Raw genomic sequence first — 10,827 nt, 5'->3', positions numbered from 1 at the left:
TAATAATTAAATTGATAATGATGATGATTTTTTATTTATTAATAATAGGATGACCCTTTGTGCCATTTGGTACCATTTTTATTAAAAAAAAAAAAAAATTTTCAAAACAATTCATTTTTTTCATGTAAGTAGTCTTTTGTCACGAAATATTTTAACCCCCACCACCACCGTCACCGCTGCCATGATTTTTTTTTATCCATGTTTCTCCAGTTTTTCGTTATCTTTACCTCTTTCCAGTCATTTTATTTTTTTCGGTCGGAAAATTAAATTTAAAAAAAAATTCGTTTAATATATATAAATATATACATACACAAATACGTAATATTATGTTTTGACACGAAATTTTTAAATAAAAAAAAAAAATTTAGCGACGGAAATGAAAGAAAAAAAAAAGTAATTTTTTTTTACCCTCCTCTTTCTCCTCCTCATCATCTTCCCCCCCCCATCTTCCCCCTCTCCCCCTCCCGCTTTCCCCCTTTCACTCCCCAATTTTCAATCCGGGCTCGTAAATTTTATACAAAAATCATTGGAAATTTTTTTTTTTTTTTTTTTTTATTCTCGCTAAAAATTGAATTTTTTTTTTCTCAAATCGTGTTGATGACAACTTAAGGGAAATGAAAAAAAAAAAAATGCTGCCAACATAAACGCACAAAAACAATGAAGAAAATAAAAAAAAAACTAAAAACTTACCCAAATATTATACAATCCGTGACGAGGTTATTCAATCGAATGCTTGGTTTTGTTTAAGGAAAAGGAAGTGAACGATGAAAACATGTGACGTCATCGATGACGACGATAATAATGATGATGTTTATACAAATTTTAAAGGAATAATGAATGAATGATTGTTTAAAAAGAAAAAGAAAAAAAATTATTAAAATAAATTAAATCGTGATTTTATTTAATTTTTTTTTATTTATTTATTTTATTTTATTGATTTTATTTATTTTTTTTTATTGATTTTTATTGATTTTTTTGTTTTATTGATTTTTTTTTATATTTTATTTTTTTATTTAATATTTATTTATTTATTTATTTATTATTATTAATATTAATTTTTATTACTTAAATTTACAATTTATTTTCGAAGATATGAAAACTACTAGGAACCATTTTAGTCGAAAACAAAAGACCTGATTTTTATAAAAATTCAATTCGTTTTTTTTTATAATTGAATTAAATTAATTAATTGTTATTAACAAATCATAAAAATTAAATAAATAAATAAAAATAATAATAATAATAATAATAATAATAATAATAATAATAATAATAATTGTTTCGTATAACGTTTTATACGTGACGTGACGTAAAAAAAAAAAATTAAAAAAAAATGACATTAAAAAAAAAAAAAAATATGTTTAAATTAATTAATTAATTAATGAAACGAAACAAACAAAAAACAAATAAACAAACAAACAAAACAAACGAAAGAAAGAGAAAAAAAACGAATTATTTATTCTTATACCACGACTTTTGTTTTCATTCGTTTTTTTTTTTTTTTAATTTTTTTTAAATTTTTTTAAATTTTTTTTTTTATTATAATTTTCACTCAGTTTTTTTTGCTAACATATCCGCTTGTTGTTGTTCTTATCATCCTGCCACGACGTTTTTTATCAATTATTATATTATTGATTACTTATTTCGATAACTAACAAAACAAAACAAAAATTTAGAAAAAACGAACGAAAATATAAAAATAAATGATAAGAAAAACAAAAGAAAGAAAAGAAAATTTACGTTTATTATTATTGTTATTATTTTATCGTGGCACTAGAAAATTTAAACAAAAATTAAAAAAAAAAACAAAATCAATAAATTTTAAACTCCATAATAAAAAAATAAAAAAAAAATTTTTTTTTTCTTATCAATTTTTTATCAGCGGAATATATTATTATTATTACATTTCGTTCATTTTTCTTTTTTTTATTTATTTAAAATAATAATAATAATAATAATAATAGTAATTTCACATACGCACATATATATATATATATTTATATATAGACTACGACTAATTTTAAATAGTTTTTATAATTATTTTTTATTAATTTTAATTAATTAATAATAATATTATTATTAAATTTTTAAAAAAATTATTATTATTATTATTAATATTATTAAAATTATTAAAAATTGTGGCGAGGTTTTCATTTCATTTGTACGTCATTATTAGAATCTAATAATAACATTTTTTATTTATTTATTTATTTATTTATTTATTTATTGTTATTGTTATTAATTGAAAATCGAATTGAATTTATTTATTTATTTATTAAATTCTTTTTTCGGTTAATAATAATAATAATAATAGGAAATGATTCGTTTCGTTTTTTTTTATGTATTACGTATTTAAACGTTTTTTTTTAATGAAAATTTAAAAAAAAAAGGAAAAATCAATAAGTTTGTTGAATGATGATAATAATAATAATAATAATAATTATAGCGCTATATAGTATTGAAATAATGTTTAACCAATGGAATTTTTTTTGTTAAAAATTTTTTTATAGAGCACGGAAATTTTTGGTCGATGAAAGTTTTTTTTTTTTACTTTTTTTTTTTTTGTAAAAATAATATTCGCGTTAGATAAAAAATATAGTCTATAGAAATATATTATATAGTCTATAAATTTTCGGTTTATAGAGCAAATAGAGAAAAAAAATTATAGCGACGCCAATAAAAAAAATTAATTAGGAAAAATCAAATCATTATCGTTTTAACTTATTTAAATTTTTATATAGCGCTATAAAAATTTTTAAAAATATTTTTAGACTTTATAGCGCGTTTATTATTATTATTATTGCGATAAAAAAATAAGAAAAAAAAAATTAATTATGCGGTTGTGACCAAAAACAAAAAATTACGTAATAATAATAATAATAATGAATCGAACTTAAAATATCAAAAAAAAAAAAAAAATTATCATTATTATTGTTATTATTATTATTAAAATTATTATTATTGTTATTATCGTTATTAAAAAAAAAGATGATTAATCTTAAAATTAATTAATTTTTATTTTATTTTATTATTCCTTAACTACTAAATATTAATAATAATAATAATAATTAATTAATAATTAATAATAATAAAAAAAGCTTTAATAAGTAACAGGAACCTTTTTGTAGTTTTTTTTTTTTTTTAAATTTTTTTTTTTTTGTTTCTTTATCAAAGAAATAGGAACCTTAGGATCTGGAGATTTTTTTTTTCTTTTTTTCATTTTTTTTTTTTTTTTTTGTGAAATCCGTTGAACCGGAAATTGTTTGTTTGTTTGTTTTAATCTTTCTTCATTTATTTAGGCACCGTTTGTTGTTGTTGTTGTAAGGGTTTTTTTTAGGCGCGACAAATATATTAACCTTTTTTTGGTCGTTAACGAAGTGAGTAGTTGTTTGTGTTTGTCTCAAATTTTTTTTTTCGGATTGTTTGTTTGTTTGTTCTGTGTTCAGGTACGATATTATCATTATTATTATTATCGTTTTGTTTTTTAATCAGTGCCTTTTTAGTTTTTAATATTCGTCGCGAGAAATATTTAAATGAAGAAGTAGAAGAAGAACAAAAAAACGTTTCCGGTTCGCAATTTTTTTTTTGCTTTTGTTTTGTTTGTTTGTTTGTTTGTTTGTCTGTTTTTTTTTTTTTGGAGTTCTAGTTTGTCTCCAGTTCAAACGTCGAACTTCCAAAAAAAAATTTATAAAAAAAATAAAAAAAAAAGTTTATCGAAATTTAATCATTAAAAAATTTTAACGTCGTGCGAGAAAAAACAAAAATGTTCTTCATTAGTTTTTAAACATTTGTTCGTGGAAGTAGAAAAATAAAATTTATTATTATTATTATTATTATTATTAATTATTAAAGTCAACGTTTTTGAAATTATTAATAAAAAAAATTTAATTAATAAAATAATTCGTCGACTACTTAAAAAAATTAAAAAAAAAAAAAAACCTATAAATAATAATTAATTCCACGACGTTTTTTTTCCTTTTTTTCTTTTTAAAACACGAGACGTGTAATTAATAATATATAAAAAATACAGTTAAAGTCACGACGCGAAATAAAATTATGTAAAAAAGAAAAAAAAAATTATCGAATTTGTCGCAAAAATTATTTTTTAATAATATAATAATAATAATAATAATAAAAGAACAAATAAAAACAATATAAAAGAAAATTAACGTAGAAATAATTAAATTTTAAAATTCGCGCGACGCTAATACCCCAAAAACCCCCTCCTCCCCCTCCCGAAAAAAAAAATAAAATAAAAATTATCGTTATCGCTATCATTTTTTTTTTTTTTAAATTTATTTTAATAATACGTTTGTTTGTTTGTTTGTTTGTTTTGTTTTGTTAATTTAAATTAGCAACATATACACACAACAAAGCCAAATAAATTTCACATTAATTAATTAATTAATTAATTTTTTTTTAATTATTATTATTATTAAGTTTTTTTTTTATTTTGTTTCTCTCTCTTAACTTATCTATAATTAAAAATTATTTTCTTTCATTGTCATCATATTGTTAATATCAATTTTTTTTTTTTTCAAATTATTATTATTACACTCTTTCGATTTATTTATTTATATATATATATATATATATTTATATATTCACGTATATATATACGTCATAATATAGTTAATAATAATAATAATAATAATAGTAATAATATTAATAATATTAAATATATAACGCCAAAGTATACAGCTAGAATAGCGAGGTTGTGTAGTTTCAATTTTTTTTTTAAATTTTTTTTTTATTAATTTTTATTTATTTATTAATTAATAATTTTATTTAATTACGTTACGTTATGTATTTATTAATTATATATTCACTTACATATATATCCACGAAAACAAATAATAATAATAAAGAAAAAATTAATAAATAAATAAATCCTTTAAATGAATTAAAAAAACTTTTTTTTTTTATTTTTTTTTAAATAATTTTTTATGATTTTTTTTTTTGGTTTTATTTTTACTTTTCCCCGTGTTTATTATTATTATCATTATCATTATTATTATTCTCTTTAAAAAATAATTATTCATTTCTTGTCGTAATTTATTAATTTTAATTTTTTTTTTTTTTTTGGATTTTTAAAAAGAATAATTTTTTTTTTAGAAAAATAAAAAGAATAGAAAATTAATTTTTATTAGTAAAGTTAAAACAAACAAAACCGAAAGAGAGAGAGAGAAAGAGATACGGGGAAAGAAGAAAGAAAGAAAGAGAGAGAGAGAAAGAAAAAACACACGACGATTTTAAATTGCGAAAGAATATGAATTAATAAAAATATTTCATTTTTTTTCCTTTTTTTTAATCCCTTCTTATTAATTATTATTAATATTATCATCACCATTAATAATAATAATAATAAAAGTGAATGTTAATAATAATAGTATCATTATTATTATTATTATTTTTTTATGTACATGAAACTCATGTTAAACAATCGATAAAAAATTTTTTTTTTTTTAATTAAGTGTATATATATATATGTAAAACGCGCGTTTATGCGTACGCGCGTGCGTGCGTATGTACGCACACGTGCGTATATATATATACGTAATATAAAGGAACTTTTAACGCGTCATAATATTCGTTATTATCGAACGATCGATCGATCGATCGATTGTCAATCATAGTTTAAAAAAAATCAATTTTTTAATTTTTTTTTTTTTCTTTTTTCGTCCACATAACGTTTCGAACGTTGACTCATCGTTTATTAATAATAATAATTGATAATTTTTTTTTTTAATTAAATTACATTGATATAAACGAAGAGTAATAATTTTTTTTTTATTACCTTTATATCATGGGTAATAAATAACGAGAAAAAAAAAATAAAGAGAAACGAAAAATTTAATAATAATAAATAAAGTAATAATAATATTTAAAACGAGTGCGAATAAAAACCTCTGTAAGTTTTTTTTTTCCTTTCGTTATTATTATTATTAACGAAAGGGAAGAATTAGGGGAGGAAGAGGGGAAACGGAAACTGTCGGATGAAAACGGTTAAAAATTATTAAAATTTAATTTGCAATAAATTATTAATTAATAAATAATCAACAACGATACATACACAAACACACGTGGACAAGACAACACAACTAATAGGAATGTTTTATTATTATTATTAATATTTTTTTTTTATTTAATAGGAACTAAATTTTAACATTCGCGGAACTGATAAACAGGAACTTATGTATATTTTTATTTAATGTTGTAAGGAACTGTTTCCGGTTAGTTAGTTTAATTATCTTTTTTTTAATTAAAAAAAATCTCGCGTTATTTATTTATTTATATTTTTTCTTTTAAAAAATTCAATTAAGAAACAAAAAAAAATCGTAATAATAATAATAATAAACAACCGTTAACTGCAATTTGTTTTTGTTTTTTTTTTTAACGTGTAATTAGATAAAATTAAATAATAAAAGAAAAAAATGGCGGAAAATTATCAAGTGGGTGGTCGTAGTAGTATTACGTAGAATTACATTAACGTTAATTTTTCGTTATTTTTTTTTTATTTACATAACATTATTATTATTATTATTATCGTCGCGTTATTTAAACAAATTATTATTAATAAATAATATTTTTCGGGTAAATAAATAAAAACTTACAGAGGTTGTTAATAAAGAGGAACAACGAACGTAAAGTTAGATAAAGTAAAAGGAACAAATAGGAAAGAAATTTTTTTTTTATGAGTAACTAAAGTTAAAAAAGCACCAAAAGAGGGGGAGGGGGGGGATAAAATTTTTGTTTGTTTTTGCTGTCGTTCATAGGTTTTTTTGTTTCCAATATGGCCGATTTTATTTTTTTAAATTAGGAACTTTTTAAACGCTAATTAATAATAGCAAACAAAAAAAAATAACAAATCGGCCATAACAAATATAAAAGTCGCAAATCGGTAAAATATAATTTAACGTGATTTAAGAATCTAATGACCCGACGAATGTATGGGTACGTGTGTGTTAATTAAATTAATTTTATTCGTTTTAGGTTGGCAAAATTCTTTAGAATTTTTCATCGTAAAATTAGCATTTGAATCTTGTCCGGATTGTGTGGGGGGCGAACTTTCTTGCGCTGCTTGAGCTGCTAACGCGGTTATTTGATTGACGACATTTTCCATTTCGTGTGTCAAACCCGATGATGGTGAGGAGGGAGGGATTTGATTGGGAAAACCCGGTTTTAATAATCTTTGCTGCTGTTGTTGTTGTTGTTGATTAACTTTGCACACGTGTACTTCCGTTTCGCAGTGTCGTTTAAAATCATTCGCGGTAGGACAAACAAAAGATGGAGAACATAATTTACATTCGTAGAGGATCGTTACCAAACGTACAGATCCTCTAGATTCAGAAAGCTTACCGGGATAGCATATGTTCCTCTGATGAGTGAGCAAACCTATTTCCGTTTGATAAGCCATCCTGCATTTTTTACAAACGAATCCAGCTTCCGTTTCAATTTCACGATATAAATTTATTATTTGTTGATCTTTCGAATCGGGATCGATTATTCTCGTGGTCGTGACTCCTGGTGTACCCGCTTGTGCTATTTTTTGTACTTCTTGAAATATTTCTTGTGGTAAATTCAATAGTAAAAGCGGAGTGCCACCTTCTTGCGTTGCCATTTTTTGCTGCTGATGACTCATAGTGTCGTTGTTTGACGTCATCGTCGATGGCAACGTTGTCATTTTGTAATCTTTTTGAATCATATTCGGGCTGTTTTCATGTACGTTTTGTCCTCCTCCACCTGAAATCAACAATAACAAACAAAAAATTGTTTTCTTTCTTTCTTTTATACAAAAAATCTTTTTTTGTTCTTTTTTGCCTTTTTTTTTGTCCAGGTGAAGCCCACCTGTTATTACAACTAGTAATAAAATGTCGCTTCCCTTTTTTAAAATCACTCATTTCAAGTGTTTTTAATGTTTTTTTTTTTTTTTTGTCTCCCTACATAAAGAAATTCTTTTTTACTTTCCCACACCCGCCACCACCACCCCACACTCTACTCCACTCCCCGGAAAGCCTTTTAAATTAACAAAAACTTTTATTATTATTACTATTATTATTATTATACGATTCTCTCGCATGCATATATGCATAAATAAAATTTTTACTTTAAAAAAAAAAATTATTTTAAATTCTCCTTAGAAAAAGAATAATAATAATAATAATAAATGGAACCTAAATAAATAAATAAATTAAAATAACAATAATAATAATAATAATAACAATAATAAATAACAAAAACACGGTTCATACTAAAGCGTACATTTTTTATTTATTTATTTTAAGTGAGTAATTAGTCATTGGGTGTTCTTAAATAAATAAATAAATTTACATAAATAAATAAATAAAATTAATAATTAAAATAGAAATATTAATAAATTATTTCACGGTGTTATTATTATTATTTAATCATGTGATACGTTTTCCCTTTTTACTAATACGTAAATACCTGAATTTTACTTTTTTTTAACGCCCACGTTTTCGTTTGTAATTCGTCAATTTATTTTTTTTTATTAATTGTTCCCTTAGCAACAACAAACACGACGACGACAACAACAACAACAACCGCGATAATAAAAACGAATATAACGAGATTTTTAACACATAAAAATTTAAATTTAAAAATTTCATTCAACTTATTACGTCGGAAATTTTTTTTTTATCGATTTTATTGATTTTTATTGAAAAAAATTTTTTTTCTCTCTCTTTCTCTCTCTTTTTTATATTTTTTTTAAATAAGAAAGAAAATCATCATCGATCGTCGGAGATATAGAAAAACGAACGAACAAACAACAACAAACACGTATGAAAAATTTTATAAACGTTACGTAACTAGAGAAAAAATTTTTAAACGAACGAAATTCCAGAAAATTATTTGTAAAAATAAAAGAAATTTTATTTTTTTTTTTTTTCACCGGTAGGGCCTGTGTGCGTGTGCGTGTGTGTGTTTGTAGTTACAATTAAAGTCAGTAATCATGACCGGTCTAAAATTTCCATAACAATATATCATGGAGACTAACAAGGGTGCTCTAACACCTCAAACCTTGTTTACTCTGACTTCCACTAATAAGCTTTACTCGAACAATTTATGTTTGCCGGGAGGCAAACAAAACGAATGCTATAAAAAAAAAATAGATATAGTCGCGCACAAAATAATAATAATAATGATAATGATGATGATGATGATGAGGATGAGAAAATATTCTCGGAGGTCACAACCAAACAAATTTTTTTTTTTTTTTTTAAATTTAATTGTTTGAATGATTTTGCCTCGTGGCGACCGTCGCCATATTTACGATATTTATTGTCCAGCAAAAAAAAAATACGATTGATGGATAAATATTGTTAATTTATCCAACAACCAAACAAACATAAACGTACGTGTCGAATTAAAAAAAAAAAAAAAACCGACGTTCCAGACGTAGGAAGAAAGAAAGAAAAAACTGGAAGAAAAAAAGGGGGGAAAGAGAGAAAGAAAAAAAAATTTTATATAAAAGTTTTGCGAATATTGGCATAAAAGTTATGAAAATGCATTCGGTTAATAACAAACAGGGAGGGGGCGTTGTGGTTTTGTCGTGGCAGTAGTCGTCGGTTTTAGTCGGATAAGTAAAAAATTACGTAATAAAAGTAGATTTGAAAAAAAATTCGAAAGAAATGAAAACAAAAACAAACATCGAAAGACATCGACCGTCGTTTTTATTTTTTTCTATCAAATTTCCATCAGTGAAAGTTTATAAAAAATATGAAAAAAAGGGGGTGGAAGAGCGGTAATATAAAATTGGGGGAAGTGGTAATAAAAAAAAAATGGAGGAAGGTCATGAAAAACAAAACAAAAAATAATAATAAGAACTTTTGGTTTTAAATTAATCAAAAAAAAAAAAAAAATTATTGAGAACGGATAAGTCGATTTATTACGTATATAAACGATTTCATTTTTAAAAAAATATTATAAAACAAACAGAAAACAAACACAAATCCGCGTCAAGAATATGGACAGAGAAAAAAAAAAAAAATTGATTTAATCAAAATGGCGACGATGATGTACGGCGGTATGTTCTCACGAAAACCTCTCATCACAATATTATAACGTTCCTTTAAGCATTTATAGTCTATATTATAGTAGTACAGTCTATAATATAGTAAAATATTTAATAGAACGAATAAAACTATAATAATTAATAAGTAAAACAAATTTCAAATAATTTTTGTTGTCGTTGATGATATGATGTGGGAGCAATAGTATTTATTTTCAGCATTAATGCGATTAAGTCAATTCTCCATAAAAAAACTGGACAATAATTTTTATTGAAGAATACCTCCGGGAGGGAGGGGAGGTAAGGTGGGGGGTGTTGTGGTGGTAAAAAAAAGTTTTTAAAGTTTTGATCCAGAGTTTTATTGACACATATATTATATCAATACATTCTTAACGCACACACATATATATTTTTAATTAAACTTACGCGTTTGTGCGTGCGTGCGCGTGCACGCAAGTATTATCCTAATGAGATGTGTGTGTGTGTTAGATAAAGATAAAAAATTTTTTTATTTAGGTTTCTTAATTACTTTTTTTTTAAAGTTCTAATTTTAGAGTTAATAAAAACGAGTTTTCATTTTACCCTGCATACTCGGAGATTTATTAGTTTTTGATATCTTGTTTTCCAGTTTTTTCGACTCACTCACTCACTCACCCACACACTCTCCCCTGTAGGTATTTTTCACTTGGGTGGGTTATTCGTCCTTTTGCCCTTTTTATTATTATTATTATTATTATCGGTCAAACACGATTTTTTTTTTTGTTAAAAGTTTGCGTATAAAAAATTCTTAACGA

At 23.4% G+C, this 10,827-nt stretch overlaps 1 protein-coding gene across 1 annotated transcript; it reads right to left on the bottom strand.

Annotated features, from left to right (window-relative positions):
• Positions 1 to 6,931: 6,931 nt before the first annotated feature.
• On the bottom strand, positions 6,932 to 7,901 carry Phum_PHUM191180 (uncharacterized protein; the record flags this gene model as incomplete). Its single annotated transcript, XM_002425262.1, has 2 exons — positions 6,932 to 7,743; positions 7,859 to 7,901. The coding sequence occupies 2 exons, from the start codon at positions 7,899 to 7,901 to the stop codon at positions 6,932 to 6,934; spliced, it is 855 nt and encodes a 284-aa protein (XP_002425307.1).
• Between the last annotated feature and the right edge of the window lie 2,926 nt (positions 7,902 to 10,827).

This window comes from Pediculus humanus, genomic scaffold (assembly GCF_000006295.1).
Source record: "Pediculus humanus corporis 1103172107541 genomic scaffold, whole genome shotgun sequence".
NCBI classification, from domain to species: domain Eukaryota; kingdom Metazoa; phylum Arthropoda; class Insecta; order Psocodea; family Pediculidae; genus Pediculus; species Pediculus humanus.
Note: the sequence above shows the minus strand (reverse complement) of the source record. Positions and strands in the feature narration are given on the sequence as shown.